This window comes from Aspergillus glaucus (assembly GCF_001890805.1).
Source record: "Aspergillus glaucus CBS 516.65 unplaced genomic scaffold ASPGLscaffold_5, whole genome shotgun sequence".
Classification (NCBI taxonomy): Eukaryota; Fungi; Ascomycota; class Eurotiomycetes; order Eurotiales; family Aspergillaceae; genus Aspergillus; species Aspergillus glaucus.
This window is the reverse complement of record NW_019170457.1, coordinates 596,759-615,394: the sequence shown is the minus strand read 5'-3', so window position 1 is coordinate 615,394 and position 18,636 is coordinate 596,759. Positions and strand designations below refer to the sequence as shown.

The 18,636-nt window shown below is 50.3% G+C and overlaps 8 protein-coding genes across 8 annotated transcripts in view; 3 read left to right on the top strand and 5 right to left on the bottom strand.

Annotated features, from left to right (window-relative positions):
• The window catches only part of ASPGLDRAFT_23729 (uncharacterized protein), a gene marked incomplete at both ends in the record, with an annotated part of 2,716 nt that extends 2,002 nt beyond the window's left edge, over nucleotides 1-714 (top strand). Inside the window, one exon of the mRNA XM_022543320.1 lies at nucleotides 104-714. Coding sequence (XP_022403239.1) covers nucleotides 104-714 — 611 coding nt within the window. The remainder of the gene's footprint in view (nucleotides 1-103) is intronic.
• A 1,088-nt stretch (nucleotides 715-1,802) lies between these two features.
• ASPGLDRAFT_44366 (uncharacterized protein) lies at nucleotides 1,803-2,329 on the bottom strand (the record flags this gene model as incomplete). Its single annotated transcript, XM_022546014.1, has 2 exons — nucleotides 1,803-1,881; nucleotides 1,946-2,329. A coding segment is annotated over one exon (384 nt), but the record flags the coding sequence as incomplete, so codon positions are not given.
• A 123-nt stretch (nucleotides 2,330-2,452) lies between these two features.
• On the top strand, nucleotides 2,453-8,161 carry ASPGLDRAFT_72822 (uncharacterized protein). The gene is made up of 5 exons (XM_022549638.1): nucleotides 2,453-5,153; nucleotides 5,669-5,861; nucleotides 5,923-5,999; nucleotides 6,056-6,209; nucleotides 6,266-8,161. The coding sequence occupies exons 1-5, from the start codon at nucleotides 2,703-2,705 to the stop codon at nucleotides 8,008-8,010; spliced, it is 4,620 nt and encodes a 1,539-aa protein (XP_022403237.1). The 5' UTR covers nucleotides 2,453-2,702; the 3' UTR covers nucleotides 8,011-8,161.
• A 1,411-nt stretch (nucleotides 8,162-9,572) lies between these two features.
• On the bottom strand, nucleotides 9,573-10,802 carry ASPGLDRAFT_44361 (uncharacterized protein). The gene is made up of 3 exons (XM_022546013.1): nucleotides 10,719-10,802; nucleotides 10,509-10,661; nucleotides 9,573-10,459 (listed from the first exon to the last, which is right to left on the bottom strand). The coding sequence occupies exons 1-3, from the start codon at nucleotides 10,780-10,782 to the stop codon at nucleotides 9,612-9,614; spliced, it is 1,065 nt and encodes a 354-aa protein (XP_022403236.1). The 5' UTR covers nucleotides 10,783-10,802; the 3' UTR covers nucleotides 9,573-9,611.
• A 127-nt stretch (nucleotides 10,803-10,929) lies between these two features.
• Nucleotides 10,930-11,964, bottom strand: ASPGLDRAFT_33448 (alpha/beta hydrolase; the record flags this gene model as incomplete). Its single annotated transcript, XM_022544310.1, has 2 exons — nucleotides 10,930-11,674; nucleotides 11,726-11,964. 2 exons carry the CDS (start codon nucleotides 11,962-11,964, stop codon nucleotides 10,930-10,932), a joined length of 984 nt encoding a protein of 327 aa, XP_022403235.1.
• A 196-nt stretch (nucleotides 11,965-12,160) lies between these two features.
• ASPGLDRAFT_1240891 (putative lysyl-tRNA synthetase) lies at nucleotides 12,161-13,996 on the bottom strand. The gene is made up of 4 exons (XM_022540459.1): nucleotides 13,845-13,996; nucleotides 13,629-13,789; nucleotides 13,156-13,581; nucleotides 12,161-13,104 (listed from the first exon to the last, which is right to left on the bottom strand). Exons 2-4 carry the CDS (start codon nucleotides 13,711-13,713, stop codon nucleotides 12,335-12,337), a joined length of 1,281 nt encoding a protein of 426 aa, XP_022403234.1. The 5' UTR covers nucleotides 13,714-13,789; nucleotides 13,845-13,996; the 3' UTR covers nucleotides 12,161-12,334.
• A 629-nt stretch (nucleotides 13,997-14,625) lies between these two features.
• On the top strand, nucleotides 14,626-14,960 carry ASPGLDRAFT_114281 (Tim10/DDP family zinc finger protein; the record flags this gene model as incomplete). Its single annotated transcript, XM_022539622.1, has 2 exons — nucleotides 14,626-14,723; nucleotides 14,783-14,960. Coding segments are annotated over 2 exons (276 nt in total), but the record flags the coding sequence as incomplete, so codon positions are not given.
• Nucleotides 14,961-15,234: 274 nt separating this feature from the next.
• ASPGLDRAFT_64804 (putative Sin3 complex subunit (Stb2)) lies at nucleotides 15,235-17,796 on the bottom strand (the record flags this gene model as incomplete). Its single annotated transcript, XM_022548821.1, has 1 exon — nucleotides 15,235-17,796. One exon carries the CDS (start codon nucleotides 17,794-17,796, stop codon nucleotides 15,235-15,237), a length of 2,562 nt encoding a protein of 853 aa, XP_022403232.1.
• Nucleotides 17,797-18,636: the final 840 nt, after the last annotated feature.

Sequence of the window (18,636 nt, the reverse complement as noted above, 5' to 3'; positions counted from 1 at the left end):
AAGGGCTTTCTTGCTGGTCTACTGGGAAGCCAGGTGGCAGACAAGATCATGGAGTGCTCATCCACTGACACTGAGATGAGCCCCATTTGCTCCAATGGCGAAGTGTTCTGCAACCATTTTTTCAAACAGGAAGAAGACCTGACCAAGAAGACACTGGAAAATGCCTTCCTGCATGGTGCGGGGATCATCCTCCCGGATTGCTTCCCTGGAGCCGACCTCCTGATTCCCATAAAGTTGCCTGGTGGAAAAATGACCTTCTTTGGCATACAGGTTAAGAACAGGGCGAGAGATTCGTACTCGGGCTCCCTCAGGGATGAGACTATACACTCTTTCTCAAAAGCCGCAAAGACTCTGAGGCCAGATGTGCCCTTTATTGGGCTGACTATGGCCCTTAGACGCGAGAAGTATGCTAATGAAGACCAGTCTGTTGGTATTGTGCATCCCCCAGAGCCAACTGGACATGACACTCGCAGTACCACGTCGCCGTCGGCTGAATACAACTGGCCAAAGAAAAACAAAAGAATTCTGCTTTTGGCCGTCGGCTTAGATGAGACTGTGTATCCGGGCATAACTAGTTGTAAGGGAGAAAAAAGTCTGGACTCTGAGGCAGTACTACCTTTGCTAAACCGCCTGCTGCATTGCAAACCTGGTGTTACGTTGCCAGACGATGCAGATTTAGTCTATGCCAATCGCATCAAGTCCCTGGATGTGTGAACTTACAGCCTTGCTCATCTTTCCTAGCGGGCTGTGCGCTCAGGTTGACCTCTATCTGCATCAGTGGCAGGATGAGAAGGAAAATAGGGGAACGCAGGTATCAGCTGATGTGCTTACATGGGTGTGGATTGAGAAGAGTTTTGCATTGGGAGTGAGTTTGCTCTGTTAACTACGAATGATGGGTATTGTATGGACAATTGAGTTAAGAAGGGGAAGCTCTGCAGCAGAGAAATCGGAGGCTGAGAGGGGGGATAGTTTCTTCTGACCGTCCAGACCACTTGCCACCTTTTGCTCGGCCTAGGTTACCGCTTCACTTCTGTTCTTTATTTAGCTAGTCATTATCAACCACATCTTTAATCTATTTCTCATTTCCTTTGTTATCGTAGAGTGGTTGCTTGAGACTGGTCGACAATAGACTCAACCACCATCTAAGCGGAAGAAGTTGTCCATTCCAATATTCATTGCATATTTGGAAAGGATGCCCGCGCACAAGCCTTGGAGTAGTAATTCGGTCTCGTATCAACCCACTAACTATCAAAGAAAAAAAAAATTTTTCAGGAGACGAGGTCAGAACAGAGATGGAGGGCTCTTCTATACTTGGGAGGCCAGGCGGGCGGCGTTTGCAGTACGGCGTATCGGGAGGCTATACCAGAAACGGCAAAACTAGCCGGAACAGGAAATTCACAGGTGCTTGTTTTACAATGTGGATTGTGTGGTTTAATCCGTGCCAAAACGCTCCGAATGCAACTCTCCTAGCAACCAACTATTTCTTCTGGTCAGAAAATTCAGGCCATCTTTAGGCCAGATTGCCAGGCCTGAGGGAACCTGTTGGACCTCTTTCACAGCTGCAGAACAGGTCTTGTCTAAGTGTTTCCTCAGTATCTCCATAGTAGCAAAAGGGCTAGCTCAGTGGGCTGGGTGGTCTTTGGGAAGGCAGAGGAAGATGCGGGGAGGCTTTTTCAGTAGTGGTGACTTGTATGGGGCCTTGGGTTGTTTGGGTTGTGTCTTGGTGGCATTTGGTGAGGTTTTTGTAGCTCCAGCATAGCTGTTGTCCATGGACAGAGAGGGTTGGTGCCTCTCTTCCTCTTTGGTGGGGTTACCTGTTGCCAGGTTCCTGCTGAAGTTGAGGACCAGGGTCCTAATATCCTTGCCCAAGGAGGCAGCTCCTTGTAGGCTCTTCTCTTCCCAGTCAGTGACTTTCTGGCTAATCATAGAGACAAGCCCCAAGACTTCATCTCCTGTAGTCTTTACTTGTGCTGTGCGTGAAGCCACTGCCACTGTGATATGGCTTTGGAGCTCCAAGCCTAATTGGCTTTGGGGGGCTTTGTAGGATGGGGATGCAGGGGGCGTATCCCAGTCGAGCTGCCAGTTCTTGGGCGTAGGAGGGGCCTGTATAGCTTTTCCCGGTGTCTCTGGTCTGGGTCGTTTGGGCGGTCACTTCGGGGTGGTGGGCTCCCGGGGGGAAGCGGTCGGGGTCTCGTGGGTTCCCGGGGCTTCCCCCATATTGACATCGGACATAGGATTGGTGGTAGCAGTGTTTGTACTCGGTAGTTGGCTCGGAAATCGCGAACAGGTGGTCGCGATTTTTGGCGTTGGGGCGTGTTTTGAAATCCCCGTCTTATGCAACCTGACATGCCCTCATGACTACATTCGTAGCACGTGAGTTCTCCGCAGTTGAGCCGAGGTCTTCACATGAATAATGTCAGCATCAAGTCCATCCCATGCAATGCCCAACAGACAACCATCTGCATTAGTCTGCCTTCATCCTCTTATTATTACTTGCATCAACTATCACTTGCTTCCTGGATGAACAACAGTTCTCTGAGAGCTCATCGCGGACATCACAACAACCACTCTTTGCGCATCCCCTCATGGCCTTCGACCATCCGGCCCCGACCTAAAAGGATGCAAGCAAACTGCCTCAGAGGCAGTCTGTGATAAAGTCGCCTCAAATCATCTCAAAAATACACCATACTGTAGGGAACAGAATGGCCGCACAGTCCACGCTCCGGTCCAAACAGGACCCCCTCGCGACCCTTTTCGCCCTCTACGTGGATCGCTTTCGAGCCCGACTACGCCGCTCCACAAAGACAACCAAGTTTATCGCCACGGCTCTACTCTTCTTATCGATAATCGGGTCTGGATATGGAGGTTACAACTGGTTCCGGGCGAGGGCCAAGGACCGCGTCCAGGGTAGACGGCTGTTACGTCGGAATTCGGGCATTCGGGGCAAGGATGGCTCTCGCACCATTTACGTGCCTTATCGGAATTATATGACCTCCAAGGTCAAGATCTACCCGACGAAACCGACAACTTTCGACGCGCACCGGAGATTGTTTCTAAACCCGCCGGCGTCGGCTCGTGCCAGCGATGGAGAGGCAGCAAGTCAGATCCCGCCTCCGACGACAAAGCCTGGTTTGAACCTTGCCTTCCTTCATCAGTTCCTCAGTCTTGGGAGTATTATGGTTCCCAGGTGGAATAGCAAGGAGACAGGTCTTTTGATGAGTCACGGTGTGTTTCTACTGCTAAGAACATATCTGTCGTTATTGATCGCAAGGCTGGATGGAGAGATCGTGCGCGATCTTGTCACGGGCAAAGGACGTGCCTTTATCTGGGGAATCTTCAAGTGGTGCGGTATTGGGACTTTTGCGTCATACACCAATGCCATGATCAAGTTCCTCCAGGCTAAGGTGGCGATCGCCTTCAGGACGCGTCTAACGCGATACATCCACGACCTTTATCTTACTGAAAACAGCAATTATTACAAACTGATGAACCTCGATGGTGGTATTGGCCAGGGCGCGGACCAGTTCATCACGCAGGATTTGACGGTCTTCTGCTCCGCGGCTGCTACGCTGTACTCGTCTATTGGGAAGCCGATGGTGGATCTTTGTGTCTTCAATTATCAGCTCTACCGCTCCCTAGGACCGCTGGCCCTGAGTGGAATTGGCGCTGCTTATTTCAGTACAGCCACTATTCTGCGCAAGCTATCGCCGCCGTTCGGAAAGCTCAAGGCTGTCGAGGGCAAGAAGGAAGGTGACTTCAGAGGCTTACATTCTCGACTGCTCGCGAATTCGGAGGAGATTTCTTTCTACGGTGGCGCGGATGTAGAACGCTTATTCTTAACGCGGAGCTTCAAGGACCTTCAGCGATGGATGGAGGGTATCTACAGCCTCAGAATTCGGTACAACATGCTGGAGGATGCTATCTTGAAGTACGCTTGGTCCGCCTTCGGATACCTGGTGTCCTCCTTGCCCGTCTTTCTGCCCGCCTGGGGTGGGCTCGGGGGCGCTATGGAAATGGTCGACGTACCGGCAGCAACCGGTCGGGAACGTGGTCGCATGAAAGAATTCATCACCAACAAGCGTCTGATGCTCTCCTTGGCCGATGCCGGTGGCCGGATGATGTACAGCATCAAGGACATTTCAGAATTGGCGGGTTACACGTCCCGTGTCTATACCATTATTTCTGCACTGCACCGAGTCCATTCCAGCGCCTACTATCCTTCCCGGGGGTCTAGCGCGGAGCTCTACTCTCTAGCTGATGCTCAAGGAACCGTTCACAACGGTTTTGACGGGGTTCGGTTGGAACAAGTTCCAGTCGTTGCTCCATCACTTTACCCACGAGGAGGTGATGAGCTCATCGAGTCGCTGTCGTTCATCGTCCACTCTGGCGATCATCTCCTCATCTCGGGTGCTAATGGCGTTGGAAAGTCTGCTATCCCTCGTATTATTGCTGGCTTATGGCCTGTGTACCGCGGGCTGGTCAGTCGTCCTAGGGGGTTTGGACTCGATGGCATCATGTTCCTTCCCCAGCGCCCTTATCTCAGTGTGGGGACTCTACGCGACCAAGTCATTTATCCCCACACAGCAATCGACATGCAGGATCGTGGCACAACAGACGCTGAGCTCCAGACGATTCTGGACGATGCTCGTCTCGGATACCTGCCCGCTCGCGAAGGTGGCTGGGACTCCCGCAAGGAATGGAAAGATGTCTTCAGTGGCGGCGAGAAGCAGCGGATGGCCATTGCAAGACTGCTCTATCACGAACCACGATACGCGTTCCTCGATGAAGGCACATCAGCCGTCTCGTCGGACGTTGAGGGCTTGCTGTACGAGCAGGCCAAACACCGCGGGATCACCCTGATCACGATCTCCACGCGCGCGTCTTTGAAGAAGTACCATATATACCACCTGGCGCTTGGTCTCGGGGAAGAAGAAGAGAACTGGAGATTCGAGCTGATTGGCACGGAGAAGGAGAAGATGGGCGTTGAGAAGGAATTGCAAGAGCTGCGGAAGCGTCTCGACAAGGTGGATGAGTGGAAGCAGCGGCGAGAGAATATTGAGAAGGAGTTGAATAGGGTCTGGGTTGAGGAGGGAGAGCTTGCTCCGCCTCCGTATGAGGAGGAAGTTAAGGAGGAAGTTAAGGAGGAAGGTAAGGTAGAGGAAGTTAATGCAGCAGAAGCATAGGGCTGGTAATATCTTTTGGATAGCACATTTGTACATAGGACTTGTTTATTTGCTTTGTGGGTTGGGCATTACTATTACAGCAATATTATACAGCAATTATATCCTTTTTTTCGATTTCTTCTTCTAATTCATTATTCCCTTAATCAAATATCAACTTGTATGATCAATTCACTTGCTATCGCTGCCACGGTCACATGACCATCCCCAGCAACGAGAAAGTCAACATTATCGCCAGAAGCCATACTTCCCACGCGTCAAAACCAACTCCCAACAAGAACTACTACTAAAAAACGAGTTTGGGGAAATTCTCGGTTTTTGAAACTATTTTCCAGAATCAAGTCGCTTCAATGACCCGGTGATCCGTGCTGGCTCGCAATCCCTGGAAATCCCAGCGAGCTTTCCTTTCATTTTTCCGTTTACCCTTCTTTACTTTTCTTCCACACTCTTTTTTCTTTATTTCTTTATTCATTTTAATAGCTTAAAAGCATAGCATGTCTGCCCCGGAATCAGTGTCCGAAGAGGACGAAAATACTATTGTGATCCCCATAGACCGGTCCTTCAGCGACGGCGACCCGGCAATATGGCCAAAAGACCCCAAATATAAATTGTGCAATGACAACACTTATCGCGAGAAGCTTGCTGTGCTTTGGTTGAAGAAGATGGGGGCTTATGAAGAGGGTAGGCTTTTTTATTCTTTCCCTTTTTGCCCTTTTTTGAATGACATTCTGACTGGCTGCAGGGATGAATTATACCATAGACAAACTACCAGAAGGCTACGCCTTTCTTGAGAGACCTCGCATTGTCAATCCGGACATTGTAAGTTTTGATTACGGATGGTTCATGTCGCAGCTTCTCATTTCTCCATGGTATAGTATGACAGATTCCTTTACGGCCATCCGGTTGGGCAGTATTTCCAGTCTACTATTCAATTCTTTCCCCATTTCTCCTATTTGATGACGGGAGGGGTTACGCCGTGTAAATGCGCACTTTGTGAGAGACTGCAGAAGCAGAAATCTCGTCGAGAAGGTTAGCATATCCGCGTCATGCTGAATTTGGTGCTAGTACTGACTCCTATTGAATAGCGGGCATGCCACTTCGTGGTGGTCGACTACCAGGCCCGACTTCCTCTCGAGGCTCGGGTACGAGCTCTCGGGGATCAAGTTTAGTTTCTCGGGGATCAGGTGTAGCTTCTCGCGGCAAACCGGTGGCTAGAGCTGCTAGGATTGTAAGACAGCCGGTTCGCCCTGTTGTCGATGGTGAAGGGACAACCGACGTCTACAAATTGGCCATTATGGAGCTCAAGGAGAATGGCCGGCTAGACAAGAAGATCAAGGAAAAGACCAGTATGGACTGGCGGGCTGAGAGAGAGAGACTCGGAGAGTATCTGGAGAAGTTGGATCTGCAGCCGTCTTACATACCTCGAGCTGGTGAAATCGTTCTCTGGACACGTGAGCTTAATGGAGAGCTACTGTGGAACTCAGAGAACAATCGCGTCGAAATATTTTCTGCCGAGGAAAATCGATGGCGGGGGATGCCGGAATGGCGAGCAGGAGTCGTCGGACAGGTCCCGGAAGACGATATCGTACTTCAAGACCTGGTCGAGACTACTCCAAAGGAACGGGCTGTGAATTATTCTGGATTCCGCATCGAGACTTTTCCCGACCCTAACAGTAGCGACAAGAGCTACTCGTTGCACTCCAAATACGTTCCGTTACGATGCATCAAGCCGTTTAATTCGTTTGAACTCTTTGTGCAGGGGATGTCGCGCAAAGAGCTCCATCCATCCATTGAGAATGCCTTGACGGCCATGTCCTCGTTCAGCTTGCTGGACAAGTACCATGTCAAGGGTACCTGGCCAGATGCATCAATATACTGCCGGGGGATCTTCATTGGTGCTGAGCTTTTGATCATCGGCGACGCCGTTCGACTGAAACCAAAGGGCTACAACCCGAATAGTCTCCAGAAAGCAAGCGTGACAGACGTGATGGTCATTGACGAAATCCAAATGGAACTGATAAACTGCGAGGAAGACGTCAAATCCAATAATCTAGCAGAAGATTACCGCGTCCGCATCAGCGGTAAAATCTACACAACAAGCTCCGTCCGCGCACACAAGGAAATCGACGTCACAAAACTCTTCCGCGGCTTATCCGAACAAGAAATCTCAAACACCTTCCAATACACCGACATGGGCGGCTACGGCAACTGGTACCATCTGTACACGGGCAAAACCGCCAAAGTCTCCCACGACATGATCCTCGGCCGCTGCTACGAGCCAGACGCCATGCGCCTCCTCTTCGGCTCTCTTTCAATGAGCCATGACTTGCACGGCGTGATTATGGCGCGTGACTACTCGAGACAAGCCGACGACCGCATCCCCGAAGGCAAACAATGGTTCTGGGGCGACTTCCGCACGCAGACACTCGCCATCGACTCCCTCAATGGCGAAGACGTAGGTTACTACAGCGAAGCACGAGACGTCAAGATGTGGCGCGCAAATCTCAAAGTCATCGACGGCACCGCTTGTCCAGCAGATTACCGCGAGGCGAAACTCCCCGGCGAGGTAGGAAGGCCGTCTGCCAAGTCGCGGTCTAGTTTTGCGGAGGTTCGCAAGACTAGCTCGTTAGTTAGTACGGGGTTGGGGGCTACGACTGATATAAGTAATACGGTTAGTTCTGCGGATGAGGGAGTTGCGCAGGAGAGTTCTTCTTCGGGGGAGGAGAATTTTACTATTCCTATGGAATATTTGCGTGGTGGGACTGAGGAGACTGAGAAGGGGGATTATGTTCCTGGGGATGAGAGGAAGGCGAAGCGGTCGAAGCATTGATCTCTTTTCATGCTTTGGAGACTGTCATGGAGCGTTGTTTTCTGTTAGAGTACACACTGTACATATTGCATATTCACTTTATCCTTTACTCTGGGAAAAGCATTCGATTTCAAGTGAATTATGGTTCATCACGGAGAGAAGGGACCTCTAGACCTCTCCCCATCATTAACCTTTGCTTCTCTCATGTCCTTTACAAGATCTCCAGATACCCCCCCCCCCCTGGAAGCTGGGTTATAGCACTTCGTACAGTTACAGACTTCGATCACTTATTGATCATCCGCTTATTTGCAAGATGGCAAAATACCTGTCAACAAGAAAGAGAAAATACACTTAACATGCGAGAACTCACAGCGTTTCCACGAAAAGAGCATTCCAGCAAGAATGGTCCAACCAGCGAAGCGTCGAGCTGAATAAGAAGTCGACCCAATATGACCCAAGGTTAGCGTTGTCATCTACAATTTTATTACACAAGCAATATCAATTAGCAATAGTCTCTACGATACAAGTTTACTTTAGTACTGAAACCCCCGCACTCTAAGGCCGATAATATCTCAAAGGCCAGCAGGAAGCCGTTCTGGCCGCGCCACTCCAAGCTAGCGGTGTACCTAGCTAATGTAACACTTAACAGATATAACTGGCATATCAAGACAGCCCTGTATTGAGAGAAATAGCGTATGCGTGCAGCAACAGCTGCTGCCCCAACAACGGCGGGAGGAGAACATTTCTGGCCTGGTCAATCAGAGGTATGAGTACATAGTTAACCTGAATCTCAATAAAGACGTATGGGAATGGCTGATGCCAGCTGGATAGATTCTGCATACCGAGAGATATGCACCTCTGAAAGATATATTGGAATCCCTTCATTGTCTACGCACACGGGTAAGCCCTATTTCTAGTAATACTCATGACCATACATGCACTAATGTCACCTATAAACGGCTCCGGAAGCCGGTTTACCTATGATATGAGGCAAAGCAAAAGTGTTAGGAACTCTTTACTATGTGAGCATTCAACAAAAGACCTTCTCATGAAGTATGGAGGCTGCTCTCGTATGACGAAGTGCGGCCAACAATATGGCCTATCACCATAGCCTATGGCCTGCAGAAGCCTGCCATCAAGACGAGTATTACCGTGCTTTATTTCCGTTTTTCACATTATCCAGATCTGTCGAAACGCCTACCATAAGGAGCCCAATTGGATGAGAGTCGTGGATCTCTCAGAATCGAAGAATTAACGACAGAATACCCGGACATGCATTGTTTCGTCCCAGCGAAAACATGCTCTGGAACTTCCAAGTCACCCAATCCGGTCGTTCAAAAATTCGTCCGAGACGCTCTTTATATATAAGCACTCTGATGCTATACGATATAGCACTCAAAGAAGACCGACGATAGTTCTAATAGACACCGTAGGCTCTGTGCCAGTCTACAACGTTCCTCTATAATGAATCTTTATACAGGTAATACCTCAATTGACATGAAACGGCATGGCTTAAAGATATATAAACCAGAGAAGACCAACATAGCGACCTAACAGTCCATGCACAACCCATAACAATGTACAATAATCAATTTACTGCTCTGCTCTACTATCAAATCAAATCAGTAAGTCCTCTCAACAACCTCCCTCGCAAACTCCCCAAACACCTTCCCCGAGCTCGCATCCACAACCTCCCCCAAATTCGGCTGTGTAAACACAGCCAGCGTATTCCTCGCAATCCTCCCCTCTCCCCCTTTAGTCCCTTTAACAAAATGTGGCACGGCCCGGAACTTCCCCCGCGTAATCGACTGCAGCGCCTCACCTGTCTGGAAAGCAAGACAGTCTTTGGGGATGTTGACTTTGACGATTTGGTCTGTTCGCGAGCGGATGTACAGGCCTGCGCGGGGATCTGGGGAGGTGGGGAGTTCGGTTAGGGGTGGGGGTGAAGCTTCGTTGAGGAACATGGCTGAGGTGAGGCCTGTTAGGCAGCCGTGGTCGAGGTGTGTTGCGCACCAGTCGTCGTCGTCGGCTTCACCGCTGTCCCTGGATTCGCCATCGCCATCACTGCTATCATTGGAAGGATAGTAATGCAACAACCGCGCCTTCGTCGTCAAACTCGTCCTAACAACCCTCTCCAAATAACCCCCCTGATACCCCTCGATCTCAGCCCTTGCATACCGATCACAAGCCCTAGCCACCAGCGCCGCGGTGTCAATGATCAAATTACACAGTTCCTCGACGCTCTCCTGGAACCTAGGTAGTCGCTCCGCGTCCGGCCAAATGTTATCTGTCGTGTACTCGGATGCATCAGGGAAGTCATCTGCGGGGGCGGACTGGAGGGATGGGTTTTGGTAGAAGGCGCAGTTGATGTAGTAGGAGCCTTTGAGGGTGTCGAAGTGGCCGGAGCGGAGTGTTTCTTTGCCGCGGGACCATCCGACGAGGTATTTTGCTGTTGGGCTGGTGAGGGATTCTGTGTGCGTTAGTTACTAGCACAAATAAGTAGGTGGAATAGAGGGTGCCTAGTTCGTGCTCAGGGAGAGCGGCGAGGGAGGATGCATTGGAAAGAACCTCAGAGCGCAGTTGTTGGAATTTGACATCGAGGTCTTTCACGATGATTATTCCAAGTGAAGAGGGGCCAAATGCCTCTGTCAGAGCGTCGAAGGAAACGGTGCCTGTAAAACAGTCAGCATCTAGTCCGAAGTACCGCTATGAAAAGTTTGCATACTTACCATCGACCAGTTCTTGTAAACTCACAGTGACCGCTTGGGCCTGGGTTACCTCATTCAAACTCATTTTGTATGATTATAAGAATAAAATTTAACAAACGAAGGATATAAAAAGACAAGAAGTTGAAGCCGGCTTCCCCGCAGACTTTGTTTGCAACGGCCCGCTCCGACGAGGTTATCATCGGCCTGTATCACAGATAACCACCACTAAGTACTATGTATTATCATCTCTCAAAAACTGTGCAACCAAAACCTGCCCATCCCTCTTCGCAAGAACACCCGAATGCAGCGCATTCCTAATAACCTTGCGTTCTACATCCAACCCCAGCTCTCTGCAATGTCTCTCCAGCTGCTCTGGGTTACCCGCCGGGACCACTTCATCGGCACCAGCCTCCAGCATGATGATCATAGGCCGTTTGTGGTCTGCTGGGGCTTCTGCGATGCGTTGTGTTGCTTGGAGGCTGTCCCAGTGGGAGCGGACGAATGGGCTTAGGTAGCGATATGGGTGCCATTTTTGGGGGTAGAAGGCGAAGAGGAGATCGCGCATGTTTGTGAAGGGGGTTTCGAGGATTAGGCCGGAGAGGGCTACGCTTTCATTCTGTGGCTCGGGTTGTGACTGTGCTCGGTATGCATGCGGATCGTGCAGGTAGTTCGCCGTGAGATTAGTAGCTACGCCTGCGCCGATACTCTGGCCCCATATCATCAGTTTCCGACGTCGACGTCGCAGAGAATCATGAGGAAAGTATCTCTCCAGAACCCATGACAACGCAGCATCCGCATCTTGCTCAATCCCCTTCTGCGACGGGCTGCCCGTTGACGTCCAGTAGCCGCGATATGAGACTGCCACGATGGTAATATTCTTCCTTGGTCCATTTGTAACACTGAGCATACCATCTCTATCTGCCATTTTCATGACCTTTGAAAGATATGGTAATCTTGGTGGAAGCGAAGCCGCGTTTCTATATACCATCAGCTCCCGAACAACACCAAACATATAAATGGAACCATACCCTTGAAAATACAAAACCACCACATCCTCCCCTCCATTTTCCACACCATCACCCCGTGCATCTTCATCCCTCGGAATCGCCCCAACAGCCAACGAAATCCTCACCCCATCACCCGTAGCTAGCGAATCCTCTGTCCACTGCACAGGTCGGCATTGCCCCGCATAATCATCGATAGTCTCCGACCGTGAAAACGGCGGGATATTCGGCATGTAGATAAGTCTGTTCTGGAGGGTGATCATCATGAGACATTTGTAGGTCCAGAGGGTTAATGATAGGCCTAGGAAGACGGCTGGTGGGAGAAGGATGCCGGAGAGGGTTGTGGTTGTTAATTGTCAATAATAATAGTGATGATGGTAGAGATGATGGCGCGGAAGAATGATTGGACTGTGGAGAACTGATCTAGGAATTCGAGGGAGTCTGGTCATTGTGAAGAGTTGATGGTGATGAGAGATTGGTTGTAGTAGGTACATATCACGTGCGTCATCATGGAGTCTTGCATAGATAATGAACATTCAGCCTAACATACATAACTTCGTAAATGCAGTTTTGTACAACAGATCTCAAAGATCGACTCATAAAAATACACATTACCATCCCAACAACCCCATCCTACGCCTCCGAACTACCACCAGGCCTTCTAGTAACAGCCCTCAAATTCCCAAACGTCAAAATATCCCCAATCCTCTTCGCCCCCGTAAAAAGCATAACAAGTCTATCAACACCACACCCCCAACCACCCGTAGCCGGCAAACCCCACTCCATAGCCTCAAGATACGTCTCATCGATTTCGCCCTCTCCCTCTGCCTCCGCGGCTTTACTATACCGCGCCTGCTCCTCGAACTTCCGCCGCTGCTCGAACGGCGAGTTCTCTTCCTCGTAGGTATTCACCATCTCGCGGCCTTCGATGAAGAGTTCGCCGCGCGCCGCTACGCGCTGGTTCGTGGTGGGATGGGTGAAGGATTTAGATAGCGGGGAGAGGCATTCTGGCGGGTTGATGATAAAGGTTGGGTTTATGCAGTCTGGTTCGACGTAGGTGCTGCAGAGCGCGTCGAGGAGGCGGGGGAGGGTTGGGTTTTCGGGGAGCGGGAGGGAGAGGTCGTGGAAGAGGTTTGTTGTTTGGGAGAGGGCGTCTGGGGAGGTGAGGTTGGGGAGTTTGCGGTTGATTTTCTCTTCGATGCCGGTTATGAAGTCGATTCGGCGGAAGGGGTTGGTGAAGTCGACTTCTGTTGGTTTTAGGGTATTGTTTGAGTTGAATTGGTGGATGTGGTTTGCCATGCCGGAGAGGAGGTTCTCGGTTGTTGACATGAGGTCTTCTAGGTTGGCGTAGGCGTGGTAGAATTCACAGGTGGTGAACTCGGGGTTGTGTGTTTTGTCGAGTCCTGCGACGTCAGTATTTTCTATTATTATCAGGGTATGGCATCAAAACGCACCCTCGTTCCGGAACGAAGGCCCAATCTCAAACACCCGATCAAATCCACCCACGACCATCCGCTTCAACCATAGCTCCGGCGCGATTCTGAGAGACAATTGCCGTTCAGGAAACTCCGTAGCATTCGTATAGAAAGGACGGGCGACAGCTCCGCCTGCAACCGATCCAATAATCGGAGTACTGACTTCCATGAAAGACTGGTCGAGGAAAAACTGACGAAGGTATTGGATAATAACGGACCGGGCTCTAATGATATCGGCCGTGCTAGGGTCCGCGAGGAGCTGGACATGGCGAGCATAGGGAGAGGTCTCGTGGTCTTTGGCGTCCAGAGGTACATCGTGAAGACAAGGAGATAGCAATTGAGGCACTTCCGTTGCAACCACAGTCAATTCGCCTCGTCCTGTCCGATGGGGTATACCCGTTATGGCTATGGTCGTTCAGCAGCTGTCATAGATGGAACAATGAGGCACATACAGAAAGCATCACCGCGCCTGAGCAGACGGTAAAACCTCTTAAACTCTTCCGGGCTCGTTGTCTCCAGCCGACGCTTATTGCACATAACTTGAACTTTATGACCATTCTGAACGACATCGAAGAATATCAATTTGCTCCCCGCAAGTCTATACGTACGGATCCTACCTAACTAATCTAAGTACAGGAACTATAAATCACAAGGTAAGGCCGGCCTACCATGAACGACAACGCTGTCTTCTTCTACTGTTTGGTTATCCACCAGGTGGCTGTATCGAGAGCGGAACTCCGAACAGCTCACCGAGCGAGAGTCTGGTGCTAGACGGGGATACGGGTCGGGACAGGCATTTTGAATTTCCTGGAGACGTTCTTTGAACGCCCGCTCTGGAGATGCAGTTGTTGTTGTTGTGCTGCTGTTGCTGCTGCTATTCCTTATCCTTCCCTTAAGGAGTTTAGTACTTGGGAATGTCCTCAAAGGACGAAGACGACTGGCATTAAGAATCGATGACAATCCTGCACTGAGCATCATTATTAGCCAACAGTTCACTCAAAAGCCATGGCAGCATAAATAGCAAAAAGCAGTCCTCTCAGAGAACAAAAGGGTAAGATTTAAAGTACGTTCATTTGCCTCTTGGGCATGACACTGCAGCGGTTCCGTTGCTTGGGAGTGTTCATCATAGCGGACTGATTTGCACATAGAAGCAGAAAGAAATGTAATGCCTTACCTTGAGGAAGCCCGAAGAGGACGAATTGAATACATCTGTAAAGAAAAAGCACTACGCAAGTCACATCCCGGACATGAAGAGATGTGGTTGTGTGCGGAAGAAAAGAAAAAGAAAGCGAAAAATCGAGCCGAAGCGGAGAAAAAGAGATTTCCGAAGGCGGTGAGGGGCCTCAGTCCCGCCGACCTCAGTCCGCCGTCCACCTTTACTCCGAGAAGAACGATACTCGATATTATTCAGAACTATCCAATTAACAATAATACCATATTCCCGTCACAATGTCTTTCCTCTTCGGTGGCCCCCCCAAGATGTCCTCGGCAGAGAAGATCTCTGCCGCAGAGACCGAAGTCGAGATGGTCTCGGACATGTTCAACCGGTGCGCTCAACTGCAATACCCATACGTTTGAAAGAGAGAATGCTGACTTCATGGGATAGCTTGACCGAATCCTGCACCAAGAAATGTATCCCCAACGACTACCGCGAAGGCGACCTGAACAAGGGTGAATCCGTCTGCCTCGACCGCTGCGTCGGCAAGTTCTTCGACGTCAACATCAAGGTCAGCGAGAAGATGCAGGGCGATGCCGCCGGCAGACAGGGCGGCATGGGTATGGGAATGTAAGAGGACATCTGGCAAAAAGGGCATGGCGAATGTTGGATGAGGAAAGGCTTCCGTGGTTTAATAATATTACGGCTCTGGGAATTGCATTGGTACGGTTGGTTGACGGTTTCCGGTGCCATTGACTGGCAGGAAGCCGCTGTGTATCATTGATGGCTCATGTCTCGGATTTTAAAAGGTTATATTCTCTGGAATATATGTACACTAGAATGTTACACGTTCATCCTTGGAGCCCTAAAAGTACAAGTAAAAATGCAACGATGGTATCGAATCATTGCGTTGCGAACCCAGTCAGTCTTCCAAACCATGAGAGCCATGAATTGCTCTGATTCTCTTCCTCGCCTTGAATTAGTGTCTTGACTCGCGCCTCCATCTCAAAGATATGCCGTTCGAATTCCTCGACGCCGGATTCCACTTCCTCGACCTTGGACCCCAGGACGTTCAGCTCATAGTCGAGTTTGGCACCCTGGAGCTCCACTCTCTTCATATAATCCGCAAGGTACATGTGCTCGTCCGTAAGGACGTCACTAGACTTATCCCGGACTTGCTGGAAATATCCATGTTGTTCCAGATAAGCCGCATTGATATCTTCATGACGGTCGTAAAGTATTCGGTTCAGCCCGTCCACAGAGTTGACTTGTCTTTCGACCCACGGGACGGTGTTTTGGTCCAGGTCCAAGACTCTGGAGCAGAAAATCCGTGCATCAGACGCACGTGTATCTTCCTGGGAAATCGCTTCTTCGAAAGTGACATTGGGTTTGTCTTTCACAGACTGCTTGTCTCCCACACTTTCCCAGCCGAGGATAACCTCCTCGACAGTGCTGAACGACAGATGTCGGGGGAAATAATTGTCCTTATGTCTGAAATCGTCCTCTGGTCTAAGATCGGTACAACTTTGGGGTCGACGTAGGGTCATGAGCGCTTGTCGAGGTATCTGCTGGCCTCTATCATCCGATGCACCACTAGATCGCGTTCTAAAAGGCATCAAGGTCTGTCCATCATCATCCAGAGGTTTCACTGGTGAGTCTAATCCCTCTGTGGATGCCACTGGCTCAACTGTGATCTCTGGGGGTTTGAGTTCAGGCGGAAGTAGTGGTCCGGCTTGCTCTTCTTCGTAACGAGCTGTGTTCTGAACAAGCTCATTCCCGGGCTGAATCCCATCAATGGCTGTCTTCTGTGCTTCGGATGCTTCGGTCTCGCTGTCTATCGGAGGAAGATAGGCAGCATCGCCAACGAAGTCAGTTCCCTCCTTTGTCAGCCGGTGGTGATGCGAGCGAAGACCTGGCAATCCCACAGCATCCTTAAACCGGCCAAAACCTATTCGCGCATCCGAGACCTTGTCACTGACACCCTTGAAGACCATCTTACTCAGATTCTGGTCCCTCTCGTCCGGAACACCTATTTGTTCAGGCGCTTTCAATGAATGCTCCGATGCCGGAAAAGAGCGATCCGTCGCGAGATCTTCATTTGAATGTCGCCTACGAGTCGTCCAGATATAACGACCATGATCATCCGTCGTGAACATCATGTCTGATGCTGGCGGACCGCTTGAAAAGCCGTCACCAACGCCACTCTTGCGCGGTTTCCCTCGCCATAACCACTTGGCTCTTTCGCCTGTGACCAAATGCGGGAAGTTGTCAATGTCGAGTGTTTCAATATCGGCAATACCGGCCTTGTCGCGTCCTCGCACCATGCCCATGACCATCTCTCCTCCTTGTCCGCTCAACTCCGCCATGGTTGACTTGACAGCGTCAGTCCATCCCTCTGCGTTTGCTGCCTTGGCCGTGACGCGATGTAGTTTGTCTAGGGTTTGTCGATCCAACCTTCGTGTTTTCTTCATCTTCTGTGATTTTTGGAATCGTCCAACTCCTCGTTTGAGATTATGAATATCGAAGGCATCCTTTGCGACCGGTGCACCAAGAGCGTGAAGCCGATTCCGGGCACCTAGTAATGTTCCCAGCAAAGCGGCCACAGTGGTTGGCCCCATGACTCCATCGTTAGGTTCAATATTATACAGATCAATCCCGATGTCCGTCCACCAATCGTTAATCGCTGTTTCGGTCACATCGCAGAGCAGCCCATCCACGTACTCCGGTGCCAACTTGTCAAACATCATCAACGCCATCTGACATTGCTTGACCAACTCCATGACCGCGCTGTATAGAGCCACTCTCTCACTCGTCCGGTAAAGTTGGTGGAACTTGGCCTCAGTCGCTGGAGGCGGTTGTTGTAATCTCAAGCCTGCGCGTCCTGCACAGCCTAACCGTTTCAAATCCTCATTGACAATGAAATCACCTCGATGCTTTTTGAAATCCCCATCTGGTACCGGGATCACCGTGAGGACCGACGGAAAGGTACTCAGGTCGGTAACCATGAGAGCCCCCAGCGGCGTCTCTATTCTTCGCGCGTGGCATTTTGTCACAGCGCTGAAATAAAGTTTCAGGCGAGGAGACCAAGTCGACTCATCAGTCGGAACACCTAGTATTCCCACCACGACCGTATGCGAAGGGTCTCCCGTATAAGTTGTAATGACGAATGTCGGATGGATCCTCGAACACGCCCATTGTTCCACAACGTAAACTTCATAACCTTGCAGTGTCATTCGCCGGTGCAGTACGTTTGTCGAAGGGTCTTCTTCGAGGTAACGGAGGGCGACCGGATCAGTGAAGGCGAGTCGTTGATGGTTCTGCAATGGCAGCGACGGTGCATCAGAGTCCCCATTGGGATAAGACGGGATGTGCTTGGGACTGACGGTTGATTTGATAGACTCGCGAGGGTTCACTGTAGGGGGTGCTGTTGGCGCACCGTTCTGCGTAGCAGTTGGTGGCGGCATAGTAGACACGCAATATCACATAGGAAATGCTTCTTTTCAGACAGGATTGTCCAGGGGTAATCTCAATATGATGAGAACGACCACCCAGCACTCAAAGGAGAGATCCAGCTCTATAAAAAGGAGAAAGAAACGCAAGTGCCCTTGACCCTCCTGAGGGTCACCTTGTACTGTTTGCCAGAGAACACGGCACGCAAGACATATCCGAGGCTCGACAGATCATAAACTGAATGGCCTTACAAGTCAGGAGATTGGGACGGCGAGAGCAGAGATAATAAGAGTTGTCATGTCATCCTTCAGAGCTGGTTGTATGGAAGCAAAAAGAGAAGCCGACACAGGCACGAAAAGAAAGATGCCTATGATCGAACGGCGCCTCGGCGACGTCACCAAAAGGATGAATAGCAGAGCGGTGAGTATTCTCGACCATGTTATTGGCCAGCAACTGACAGTCTTCGGCATAGCCTCAGACATACCACTAAGCCTCGCTCCGCATCGAGAAGAGATCGGAAGATCGGGCAAAGGCTCACAAAAACGGTCAAGAACAAGTGTTTTTCACTTCTATTCTTAGATGGAAGGTCTACAATAGCGATACGATATGACAGTTCTCTTCTCTACAGGCCTCCAACATGGGAGGCAACAGCAGTGAAAAGAACACAGATCTTCTAAGCTCTCCATCCATCGGTGCAAGACCAAGGATGCTGAACTCCAAGACAAGCGAGGAGTCAAAAGGCAGTAAGGTTTCAAAAATTCCTGTCCGATCCGAAGACCAGCCAGAGCGGTCAAACTAGGTAGTTTTCAACTAGCAAAAACACAGTCTCGGACGAATCCTCACTGACATGTGTA

Bases quoted from the DNA above. Each gene is read 5' to 3' on its own strand.
- ASPGLDRAFT_1240891 (XM_022540459.1), bottom strand. From the start codon at position 13,713: ATGTGCAATAAGCGTCGGCTGGAGACAACGAGCCCGGAAGAGTTTAAG. The intron at 13,582-13,628 runs GTATGTGCCTCA...GAACGACCATAG, and splicing joins CAGGCGCGGTGATGCTTTCT to CCATAACGGGTATACCCCAT. The intron at 13,105-13,155 runs GTGCGTTTTGAT...CTGACGTCGCAG, and splicing joins GCCTTCGTTCCGGAACGAGG to GACTCGACAAAACACACAAC.
- ASPGLDRAFT_44361 (XM_022546013.1), bottom strand. From the start codon at position 10,782: ATGAGTTTGAATGAGGTAACCCAGGCCCAAGCGGTCACTGTGAGTTTA. The intron at 10,662-10,718 runs GTAAGTATGCAA...ACTGTTTTACAG, and splicing joins TTTACAAGAACTGGTCGATG to GCACCGTTTCCTTCGACGCT. The intron at 10,460-10,508 runs GCACCCTCTATT...TAACGCACACAG, and splicing joins TCTCCCTGAGCACGAACTAG to AATCCCTCACCAGCCCAACA.
- ASPGLDRAFT_72822 (XM_022549638.1), top strand. From the start codon at position 2,703: ATGGCCGCACAGTCCACGCTCCGGTCCAAACAGGACCCCCTCGCGACC. The intron at 6,000-6,055 runs GTAAGTTTTGAT...TCCATGGTATAG, and splicing joins GCATTGTCAATCCGGACATT to TATGACAGATTCCTTTACGG. The intron at 6,210-6,265 runs GTTAGCATATCC...CCTATTGAATAG, and splicing joins GCAGAAATCTCGTCGAGAAG to CGGGCATGCCACTTCGTGGT.